The sequence below is a fragment of the Phragmites australis genome, chromosome 11 (assembly GCF_958298935.1).
Source record: "Phragmites australis chromosome 11, lpPhrAust1.1, whole genome shotgun sequence".
Lineage (NCBI taxonomy): Eukaryota > Viridiplantae > Streptophyta > Magnoliopsida > Poales > Poaceae > Phragmites > Phragmites australis.
The window spans coordinates 32369948-32382136 of NC_084931.1; the positions used below are offsets into that span (position 1 = coordinate 32369948).

At 43.5% G+C, this 12189-nt stretch overlaps 1 protein-coding gene across 1 annotated transcript; it reads left to right on the forward strand.

Annotated features, from left to right (window-relative positions):
- Nucleotides 1-3687: 3687 nt before the first annotated feature.
- Nucleotides 3688-7141, forward strand: LOC133884834 (probable beta-1,4-xylosyltransferase GT43E). The gene is made up of 4 exons (XM_062324402.1): nucleotides 3688-4061; nucleotides 4455-5529; nucleotides 5879-6137; nucleotides 6595-7141. The coding sequence occupies exons 2-4, from the start codon at nucleotides 4604-4606 to the stop codon at nucleotides 6763-6765; spliced, it is 1356 nt and encodes a 451-aa protein (XP_062180386.1). The 5' UTR covers nucleotides 3688-4061; nucleotides 4455-4603; the 3' UTR covers nucleotides 6766-7141.
- The last annotated feature ends 5048 nt before the right edge of the window (nucleotides 7142-12189 follow it).

A 12189-nucleotide genomic window follows, 5' to 3' on the forward strand; every position in this document is an offset into this window, starting at 1 on the left:
TCGGTGTGCTCCCAAACCCCTGCCAATGTAGCAGGTGGGTCCTACCACTGTGTGCTGCAGCTACAGTAATAGTAGGTGGCTTCACCATCTGTGTAACTGTATATGTATATATATATATATACAATATAATTTTCTTTTTTAGAAAATTCTAAACAAATATGAAAGGAAAATTAGTTATACAGATAAATCGACTGAAACAATCTAAAATGCAAAGAAAAAACAGTAACTAAAAAAATATGATTTTTTTGTTAGATTTGTATTACTGTTGTAGCTACTGTTTATCAATAAATGATGTATCTACATGAGTTCAGAGGAAACCAACGTCCCCTCTCTGATAATATATACTAACGGTATAAAAATCGACGCGCTCCCAGCCCAGCTGCTAGCTATTACTATAGTTCAACATAAAAATCTAAAATGGAGAAAAAAAAATCTAAAACTAAAAAAATACGATCTTTTTTATGTTTGTTTTATTGTCGTAGCTACTGTCTACTAATATATTATGTATCTATATATACATATATATACATACAAATATATATATTTATATATGTATATTGTATACATGAGTTTAGAGAAATCATTGTCTCTACTTCGATAACATATATTAATAGTGAAAAAATCAGCACGCTCCTACTGTAACTCAATATAACATTTATTTGAGAAAGATGAAGCAACGCGCGCCAATTTGCCTAGTTGATATGATCATGCGGGGCAAGTCGGTCAATATTTGCTCCTCCACCACAAGAGACGTTGATCGTCCGATTGACCACCTGGTGGTTCAGATGAGCGCCAGCTGGCTACCCAGAGGACGGTGGCCCGTCTCTCTTGGATCCCGGCATTGCTCCTCCTACCACGATAATTTGCAGATAACACCCTGCATTCCATGATATTTGTGTTTATTTCCTAGGGATTAGAGGCTTTTAATAGTGAATTGCACAAAAATTATAAGTATTGTGCTATTTGTAACTTGAAACTATAAGTATTGTACTAGTAATATAAAAATAAAAGTATTATGTACTAATTTCATGCAAAACTTAATTTTTATTAGATTAAAAAAAGATCTTATGTTTCTTTAAAAATTCTAGTACTTTTTTAGTATTCCATAATCCATGTGCAATTCGTAATTGGATTCACCATATAGCCTAGGGCTAGAAATAATTTTAAAAATTAGTCCATCATATAAGAAAAATATTAATGAATTTTTTCAGTTTTTTAGGATTTTATTTTCTAGCCCTAACAATTGTTAGAAATTATAAAGTAGCTTTTTTTGGAGAATTTTATTTTAAATTTTACACAGTATTTTTGTGTGAATCCAATTAAAATGGGTTACACATGAATTATAGAATAAATACAAGAAGTTCTACGTTTTTTGGAGAAATATAAAAATACTTTTTGGATGAATTCAATTAAAATCAGATTTTATGTAAAATTAATGCATAATAGTAGTTTTATATTACTAAACATAATATTTATAGTTTTATGTTACAAATGACATAAATTTGTTGTTTTGCGCAATTCACTCGACTTATTAAACAAAGGCTCATCAATTTGCGGGTACCACCCTACCTTCTTAGATTTCTTTACAGTCATGGCATAGCATACCGTGTGATGCATGATAAACAAACGAGTATCAGTTGCATCTTCTAGGGAAGAACTGATCAATCGAATGCTATCGTTTACGCATCTTTGCATTTTAGTTCTGCCTAGTTTTTGAGGGATATTGGACCATGTTTACACATTTGTGAAGCTTGTGTCGGAGAAAACCCAAAGCGTGATTAGATCAAGTCATAAAGAACTGGTCCAAGTATTGTGAACATGTGCGACAATGTCTTCCAGGAAAATGTCACGAAGATGACATGTCTCGGAAAAGATCGTAAGTGCCATGACAATGACACGAGTATAAATAAACCTAGAAAGGCAACACTGCTAGCGTGTATAGCTGTTGGAAGGCAATTAACAAAACAATACAATGATCCACAGATGGATGATAGGATAGCTCCAGCTAGTTAAGACTAAAGACGATGGTACACCTTTTAAGATATAGAATTTTCAAAATTGACTTCATTTTTTTAAGAAACATAAGTATAACTCATAATATACGTACACACTCACACCACTGTACCTACGCACTACTCACACAACATCTACTGAAGTTTGAAGATATGAAGTTAAAGATTGACAAAATCACCATACCATATGTCTCGCTTTCGATAGGTACGTCGTTTACCACTAAATAATTATATATTTGTAAAGCAAACCCAGGATTAAGTTTAACCTTCTTCACTAACCATCTCAAACAAGACTTGTTCTCAAAATTAACTTCACTTATGATTGTCTTACATCAGTTCAAACTTACTTCCTTGTAAAAAAATATAGACCATTTTGCACTGATCGTATTTATATTCCTACATCTGCAATTCTGCATCCAATTCAATCCAAAGAAATTCTTTATTTATCATCGGAAGATAAAGTCATGCCTTATTTACAACTGAAAAATTTGAGTTTATTTATTTGCTATTGCTTCTGACTTTCATCCTCTACACACCATTGTTATCCATTGTGTCAGCTGTCGTTTGCATTTTTTCCCTATGACCTGTCAGTTTTTTGTGTTAATGATCTACAGATGGATGATAGGATAGCTCCAGATAGTAAAGACTAAAGACTACGATACACCTTTTAAGAAATAGAATTTTCAAGATTGACTTTATTTTGTTAAAAACACAAGTATAATTTGTAGACATAAGTACACACTCACACCACTATATACACGCATAATTACCGTGCGGCGGCCCTCGAGACAGGCCACCACGAGGTTGCAGAGCGTGGCGAGCATGCGGTCTAGCAGCTCAATTAGTGGGAGCTCCTCTGCTTGCCTCCCGTGTTAATTTGCTCAATTGGATTTGCAGCTCACGGTTGCGTGTGTTCTTGGTCAGAATTCGGGTTCTTGGGTGGGGATTGCTTGGTTTCTTGGGTGATTGCGGGAGCCTGCTGTAGAAAGCTCAGATCTTTGTGCCATTGTGGTGGGGCCTTGGCACGCTGGAGATGAACAGCCGACTAGGACAAGTCCATGGATGCGGGCGACCACCTGGACTCGGCGTTCAGCTCAATGCTCTCCTCCCCAATGTCCAACTCGATGGCCGCCAGTTTGCCAATCCTGGAGAACTTGATGCCAATGGGCCACTAAACTACTTAATCACCGACCCAGGCATTGTCAAGCACGCGGTATGGCTTTCTGGCTTTACGGTCGTGATGACGGTAGTGGCTATGGTGGTGCTATTTCGGGACAGTTCGGTCTCTCCGATGCCGGTCTGGTCGGCACATTGAAGGAGCTGGAGTTAGGAACGATCGGGACTAGTCATTAATGTCAGATCCGGCGTTGATCAGATGACAGTGGTATATAGAAGATGAAAATTAAAAGTAATGACAAATAAAAAATTCAAAATTTTCAGTGACCCACGAGACATTAGATTATTATTTAATAACAAATAAGGAATTCTCTCTTCAATCTATCTGTACTAAGGCACACTGTTTTAGTAAATTCCGACGTTGCACGACTTGACCCATTTAACCAAGTCTTAAAATGCGTTACAAAAATACCGTTGCTTTCGGCCCACCGACGGTACAGAAGCCGCAAACAATGATCACCATCCGTAAAACCGCGGGAAGTGAGGGGCTTAAGTGCAACTAGCCACGCCCCGGACCTCCTCTCCGACGGCGACCAGCCGAGCAGCCATTTGTTTACTCGCTCCTCCGCCTCGTTCTCTTGTCCGGAACGGGATCACCTGACTTCGAGGATTTGGATCCCGCTCGTCCCTATCCACCTCCCATCGCCTCACCAACTCCTCCCGTCTGGGTTTGCGTGGTGAGTAAGGGTGAGAGAGTCAAGCCGAGGGCCAAGAACGGCTCAACAGCAGAGCCGAGGGAGATAGCCAGAGCCAGTCACCCCGGCGACAGTACGCGAAGCTAGCTTGCATCCAGATCAGGCGTCCTCGACTCCACCCCTGGGCTGCCGTGGAGCTGAGATCCATCCGGGCCTGGATTGGTTTCTTCTTGTGTCGGTAAGGAAGCCCTTGCTTGCTTGGACGGCTTGTTCGCTTTGTTCTGCAGGAATTGGAATCTGATCCATCCAGCTAGTTGCTTGCGGATTCTCGTGCTGCGTGGCGTGGTGGAGTACTGGCAGGCTGGCAGCAGTTTATTTTCTAAAATTTTACGGGGTTCAGCTGATCCTCATGCCCGTTAGGTCCGCACAAGCTGGTTGGGGAGAAACGTCTCCTCTTTTTTTAATGATCTTAGAGCCCTGGTTGCCTTTGGCTATGGAATTTGCTGCTCTTGCAATTTGGATTGCACTGGCGGGGAAGTTTTAATCTAGCATGTTCTATGGATGGGCGTTAGCATGAATTGTTTGATCTTGAGCAGAACTGAGGTAATTGTCGCAATTCATTGTTTTGCAGGAACAATTCCGCATCAGTTGATTACCTAAAAAAAATCCATATCTCCACATGAGTAAAAGGCATAGAAAGAGCATCAAGTTTGGACTAAAGAGCTCGTGATTTTGAGTAATTTAGGAGGGATAAATGCGTAGCAAAACCTTGATCCTGGAATGTTGTCCAGTCGAAGGAATAGCGGGGTTATCCTAAGGGAAGGGTCGGTTAGGGTCTGGTCCGAGTTTAATGATCCCTCGCCGTCTCCAAAACTTCTGTATTCGCAGTCCTATGTCGCACTGAGGGGGCTGCTGGCCTCGGTGGTCTCCTTGGACTTTGTTCTGCTGTCAAGTAAGATAAAATCTACATGGGCAGCTATGACGTCCCAGAGGCATACTCGATCTCAGGAGAGATTAAAATCAAAGGGGTTGAGCTGCAAGAAACTTGCAGTTCATCTGTTGTTGTGTTTCATGGTTGGCATTTTCATTGGGTTTATGCCATTCTTCTCGGTTGATGTTTATAAGAAGATAGTATCTGAAAACAAGAGGCTTCCGTTCCATGAGGGTTTGATTGAGAAGGAAATGATGGATAATAAAGTTAAGGAGTTGGAGACAGTTGTAGTGGAGAAAGAGGTCGAACTGATTGACGAGCCAGAGGTTGAAGAGAGCCCTCCAGTTCCTGCAATGTTGGATGATGACGCTGATTTTGCTGAATCATCACCTGCATTACCTGCTATTAATGAATTGGACATCACTGTGAAGAAGCTGCTGATAATTGTGACAATCACCTCTGTTCGACCTCAACAGGCATATTACTTGAATCGGCTAGCTCATGTTTTGAAAGATGTACAATCGCCTCTTTTGTGGTTAGTGGTGGAATGGCCTGAACAGTCTTTTGAAACCACAGAAATCCTGAGGTCTTCTGGGGTTATGTACAGGCATCTTATATGTAAAAAGAATACTACAAGTGTACGAAAGATTGCTGTCTGTCAAAGGAATAATGCAATCTATCATATCAAGAAGTATCGCCTTGATGGTATAATGCATTTTGCTGATGAAGAGCGGTCATATGCAGGTGATGTATTTGAAGAAATGCAGAAAATCAGGTGAGAACTCTCTACCACAAATTAATTTGCTTTGTGAATTATGAACGCATCTACAAATCGTCTTGATGGTTCATTATAAAGTGTTAGAATGGTTTATTGCTGTAGATAGTATTATAGGTTTTTTTCGTTTAGCTTAACAAATGGTAGTAACTTTTTGCAGACTCGGAAGATTGTAAGCATTAAGTAGTCTTGATTTGAATCATGAAACTAGGAAACCACAATGCTTCGTTGTCTGGCCTGAAACTGCCAACCAGAAGTTTCAGGTCAAAAGATCTATTAACCATATTTGAGTAGAATTAAATGAGACGTCCCTGTATCCTCCCTCATGAGCTCGTGCTATGTTTTGCAGGCGCTTTGGCACATGGCCTGTAGCAACTCATGTCGGAACTAAGTATAGGGCAGTCTTAGAAGGTCCTATTTGTAAAGGTAACAGAGTCACTGGATGGCACACAGTTCAAACAGTTCAGAAGAAGGGTGTGACTCGTCGATTCCCAATTGGTTTCTCTGCATTTGCTTTCAACACTACAATGTTATGGGATCCTCAGAGATGGAACCGCCCACCTATGGATTCTGTTGCAGTCCACTCAGGTGGAAGAGGTGGTTTGCAGGTGAGTTCATTCTCATGTAAACTGCATACAGCTAGTCGGATTACAATAGTTTCAGATAGCTGATGGAACTTCTGTTTGTGTAAAGTCAGCACTCAACTTTGTTAAAGATTGATCCTAGTTGCTACTTAGCGAAATTTTCATTTACTTATCTCCATAGAGGAAACTGCCTATCAATAACTAACCAAGGAAATGGCCAATTATTTCATGGAACATGATATATAAAAATTTGTTTTTTTAATAAACTAAGGATTCATAATGAAGGCAAAATCAATAGAAACTATAAAAATCTAAGGGATCTTCAAGCAAGTACTGCCACTAATAACTATTATGAGGATCATGGAAATGCTATCCTTTGTTACTTAGTACAAAGGTATACAATAAAAGGGTATATCCACAACTGAGTTCTACTATATCATTATATCAGATAGATGGTCTGACCTGACACTTGTCTTTGCAGGAGTCGAGATTTATCGAAAAGCTTGTTAAAAATGATCGTCAGGTAGAGGGTTTTCCAGACAATTGCAACAGGGTCATGGTCTGGAACTTCAACTTGGAACCTCCTCAACTCAACTATCCCACAGGCTGGTCATTATATAAGAACCTAGAACCCAACATACCTGTAACATAATGTCTTGCTGCCTGCAATGTGTCCGCTCCTGGACTCAGCAATCCAGAAGTTCGAATGGCACGGTGGTGATGAATTTCGACTCCCTGTTGTCACCAGGTTGCAGTATCATACCAGTTGCAGTGCCAATGAAGAAGTCTGACCAGAGCTTTTCTTTTTTCTTTTCTTTTGTTTATTCTTTCTATGCTCGTTATTTTCCCCCCTTGTATTCACCAGCTAGATACCGTACTGTAGATTTTTTAGGTTCCTCTGCTTTATCATATGTGTTACCTTACAGATGTAAAAGCTTGCATCCATTGCAACTTTTGAAGAGCAAAGGCAAATACTCTCTTGATACGTGAACATATTTGAATCAAGTCATTCAGCTTGTGAGTTGTAACTGATGGAGTTGTTTGGCCTTGTCTCGAGTTGCTTCCCCGTGACGTTCATTATATCTGTAATTCTGTAAGAATCAACTGCCTGTAAGGTTGAATTTCTTGCTCCCATAAACTGCACACAGATGAACCGCTTCGTCAACCTCTTAACCTACACAAGTCGGGCAGTATCACATCAGTCCGGGTTTTCTTCAGAAGCTGGTGTGGCGTTTTCTGTTGCAGGATCATGTAAACAGAGACGTGCTAGTGCGTGGTCATGGTTTGCTGAAGGCCTCACCGATGGTTCCAACGATCACACATCATGAGATCGTGGATTGGTTGATCAGTGTTCTAATTCGTTGGTACTGTGCAGGCACGGGGCAGATAATTTTAAAATAATAAGTAAAGATCTGAGAAGGATCATCACAGGCGTCGATATGTCCGAGTGGTTAAGGAGACAGATTCGAAATGTCCGAGAGGGATCACAAGCGTCGATATGTCGAGTTGGTGATGTAGCAGGGGCGGATCTACATTCTACAGGGGGTGCTGGAGCCCAGCCATCAGAAGCAACATTGACACTGATTGCTGCGACCACAAAGCAAGAGCACAGGCCATGGTGCTGTCAGCAAGGATTTCAGTGTGCGCACACGACGTTGCTCTGCGCGGTGGCGTCCGGACCGGAACCCACTTTCTGCAATGGTGTCGCCGAAGGCCATGACAGTGTTCCTCCACATGCCCCCGTGAGTTCCGCTGCCACAGCCGCCGTGGGTGATTTTCATATGGATTAGTATCCTCTAATTTTATCGAAACAATATCATAAAATAAATAGTACTATAACATTAGCCATTCTAAACAGTGAGATTCGGAACGAACGTACCATATTATCTGCTACAGTAACTCCATAAATAGTACCATCCACCGATTACTAATGACGTTGGAGCAAATCTTATAGAGGTCAAACAAAACATAGAAGATGGATGAAAACGACGTGTTGATAAAGTTAAACAAAAGTGATATCAGTGCAATGATAAAATAGCCTAAGAAATCGGGAGCGGAAGAGACTTACCAACGATCAAGATCATCGTTAGCATGATTTAAGCTTGCAAAGCTCCTGCTAATGGTTCCTCGTCCTGTGGTGTTCCATTGTTAGCCACCTGACTTACCGCACAACGGAGCAATATTCTGCAAGCTTAAATCAGTGTGCTGTGTTGCTGGACCAGAAATCATGGATCAAAATCTTTGCAAGTCGTTGCTATTCATTGCACTGCAGTTTTCTCATCCTCAAGTGTCTAGCACAACAACTCTTACTGTCAGCATGTCTGATTACTGCATTTACCATATGTTCCAGGAAGTGTCTCTTGTGGTCCTATGATTCAACAAAACCGAGTTCCCAAGAACAGCTGTGATGCTGCAGCCGTGTCTACCACCTATGCTGATGGAAATCCTGGGCAACGAAGTCAATCAGCAGCCAGAACCTTGGTCCTTGTTCAAGATCAGGAATCTTAAGAAGGAGCTCCATGAACTTGAGCAAAAAAATGTGTCAGAAGGGCAAGGAACTTGAGCACTGGAAGATGATTCCTATCAAGTTGATGCAGCTACCTTGGGATCCTGGTGGCCAAATAATTGCGTTTGACCTCATATCACCAGACCATTGGCTTCATCTTGCATTGGGAAGTTGTTTTTGTTGCCATTTCTTCTGTCCATGGACTTGGCGCATCATATACTATGCTGGAGAGGAAGTGATCATTGACTTTGGGTTGACAAGATTGTGCTTCGGTTCTTGATATCTGGCAAGGAGGCGCAGTCCTGCCGCCGCTCCTGCCGCCGCCGCCCTCCCCACAATGCAGAGGAATGCCGCCCTCCCTCACAGCCAACGCCCTCCACAGCCCTCGGTTCGCGCGTGTTGGTCGTCGAGCGCCGTCGGAGGGGCGACACGGTGGGAGGGAGCCCGGCAACCCTCCCTACGCCGCCGATGCCACCTCCTCCAAACGCGCTGCCGCAGTGCAACTCTCCTCTCCCCCTCCGGGCCGCCTCGTCATTCCTCGCACATCGGAAAGGTGAGCTGGGTATCGTAGCTCTATTTCTCATGTTCGGCCACTATTTGTGATGCCCGTTTCTTATCCCATCAGGCCGGGCCATCTCCCTGCGCCCACGGCCCGGCCCCACCCGCTTCTCCCTCCCTTTCGTTCTCTCGTTGATGAGCTGAGCCCACCCGTCATCCCCTTCCTCCCGCGCCGCGCTCGCGTTTGCGCCTGCGCCTGCGCCTGCTCCCGTAACCGCCGCCCACCTCACCTGAATTCGCCGGCATGCCCACCCCACGTGCCCATGTCCGCGCAATGGTTGCGCACGCCCTCGCCTATTTAGCCCCCCTGCAGCGCACCGCCATCCCACCTCCTCATCTCGCCGAGAACCCAAGCGCCATAGCCGCTGTCGTCGAGCAATCCGCCGCACCCAAGCCTCCCCCGCCGCATCTGAGTGCACCGCCAGCGTCGCCGGAGCGCGTGGAGTTCGTTTCGCTACTCGCCGAAGCCTCTCTGCCGTCGGAACCGTGCTCGCGCCGTTCGCCGGTAAGCATCGCCGCCCCCTCGCCGTCGCCAGTCTTTTCCGAAGCTCCCCGCGGTCAATTGACGTCTCCTCTATCACCACATGCCCCCCCAGGAAACCGTCCCGATCGCCAATTGCGTCGTTCCGTCGTCGCAGTCGCGAATTCACCGAACTCCGACCGCCGCCGTCCGCCATTTCCGTCGCCGACCACCGCCAGAAGCTCCCTGGCCGTCGACAAGCCTTCGGTGAGAACCCCCGTGCACCCCTCTCCGTTTTTTGCCACTCGCCGTAGGTTTTAGTGGTCGGTAGCGTGAGTTAGCGTGTCTCCCGCGGGAATCCGGCGAAGTCCGAGGCGGCGCCGCCGTTCTCCGGTCGCCATCGGCTTCGTTTCCCTGCCGATCAGCCTCGGGCATCCGATCTGAGATGGACGCCCGAGATTAGAACTACTCGTACCCCTTCGCTAGCCAATTAGAAGCCGCCACGTGTCCTCTTTAATCCAGTCAGCAAGCTGAGCCACGTTAGCGCGCCACATGGGCGTTCCTATCCTACGTGGCAAGCCACGTCAGCCCTTGAGCTCAGTCAGCCGCCATGTCAGCCAGTGACGTCAGCATTGCGCAATAAATAGGGTTTTCAGTTCAAAAATAAATCAAGTTATTCTCTGAAATTAGGTTAATTTGCAAATAGACCCTTAGACTTTACTATTTTCACAAAAATGTTGTTAGATAGTTCTATTTTATGCGTTTAGGCCCTAAACTTTAGGATAATTGCAGATAGGTCCTTGAACTTTGCACTTAAGCCCCTAGAACCTTCTGTATTCACAAATTAGTCCCTGTAACCTTTCAGAAAAGTCCCTTAGAGTAAAACTAGCATAACTTTTTTGTACGAGCTCCGATTTAGGTGATTCTCGCGCTCCCGAGATCGTAGCAGCGAGTACTTTCCGTTAGTAGGCTTTTTATAGCACCTTGCTTCTATTTGGTACATTGTTCTTAGTATTTTCTTTTTGTTGTTTGTCGGTAGTTCCTGCGATTAGTCGATGACGTTATGGAACAGTTCGAGTGACATCAAGATCAAGATTTCGAATATCACTGAGCAGCAGCCAGACAAGTGTCCTTGAACATCTTGCACCTATTTTAGGACTTTTATATTAGTTGTTTATCCTTTTTGCATGCTTGTCTAATTTGGAATCCAATGATTAGGGTTTACTAGATTTTGTATGATTATCCTTGTCGTCGTTGATGAGTCATGGAAAGAAAATGGTAGATATGCTAGTCGCTGTCCTGGTTGGGTTAGAAGTTAAACTTGACTAACGATTATGCAACATGAATCGGGTATGATAATCTTTCGTAGCAACATGGAATAGAGATCCTAACAGGATGGTTATTATGTGGGTGGTGCATGAAGGTGCATGTGTTGTGCCGTATGATGGGAATGTGTCTGTTCCTGTGTGGGGTCCTAAGGACCGGTTCTTGAAGCCTGTAACCCGGCTGAACAGCGCAACCACGAGGCTTATATGGGTACGGCCTGGCCAAGTAATTAGTGCCCTTCATATTCTGTATGCACCAATGGACGGTTAAGTGGCACAAGAGGGGGCCTTTGCAGTGGATGGAATCCCTGTTAGCGGTGAAACCTTAGTGGGTGCTTATAGATTTGGATGTGTTTTGTAACGGTCTTGTAGTGAGACCCCGGCTCTACACCCCGGAAGTGTAAAGCAAAACGGGAATCACGACTCGTGGGTAAAGTGTGCAAACTCTACAGAGTGTAAAACTGATCGATCAGTCGTGCTCACGGTCAAGAGCGGCTTGGACTTCTTCTTGATTAGTTGGAATCAGGGTTCTGGTATGGATGGTCGGGTAATCAGGTAATGGAATTATCTGGTGAGTTATGGTAGCCGGATATGGAATATCTGGTGAGTTTGGTAGTCGGATGGAATCCGATGAGCTGTTCTTCTTGTTTAAGTTATGTCTTCACACTTAGTAAATACGATGCCTGATTTTGGGAGTTATAGGTGAAGTTTGCTTAGTGCAGTAAACCAGTGTCTAAATATTTCTTGACTTAAGCCCCATGTCATACTTTTCTAACACTTGCGGAGTACGATATGTACTCACACTTGCTATTTCCAATAATAAATGATGTTCAATTGGAGAAGACTTCACAGGGATCAATGAAGCTGAAGACTACAATGAAGACGGAGCGTCTTAGGTCGCGTTGCCCCCAGTCGATTGCCTGTGGTGTGCCCTAAAGTTTTTGTTGGAGTTTCCTCGAGTTTTTCCGCTGTTATTCAAATCTCTGGTAATTGTTTTAATAAAATTGTTTTTGTTCGATATAGAACTGTATATCACTGACATGTCACCGTATGTATAATAAAACTAATCCTGACATACATGTAGAATACACCTGGTTGTTCTTTTGAAAAACCGGACGTGACACTATTCCTTTCAATCTGAGTACGGATCATGCTAATTCTAGGTATTTATGTACGATAAAGTACCCATTTATTGTGTTACTTCATAGCATCGCTCATATTATTTTA

Bases quoted from the DNA above. Each gene is read 5' to 3' on its own strand.
- LOC133884834 (XM_062324402.1), top strand. From the start codon at position 4,604: ATGTTGTCCAGTCGAAGGAATAGCGGGGTTATCCTAAGGGAAGGGTCG. The intron at 5,530-5,878 runs GTGAGAACTCTC...TATGTTTTGCAG, and splicing joins GAAGAAATGCAGAAAATCAG to GCGCTTTGGCACATGGCCTG. The intron at 6,138-6,594 runs GTGAGTTCATTC...TTGTCTTTGCAG, and splicing joins GTGGAAGAGGTGGTTTGCAG to GAGTCGAGATTTATCGAAAA.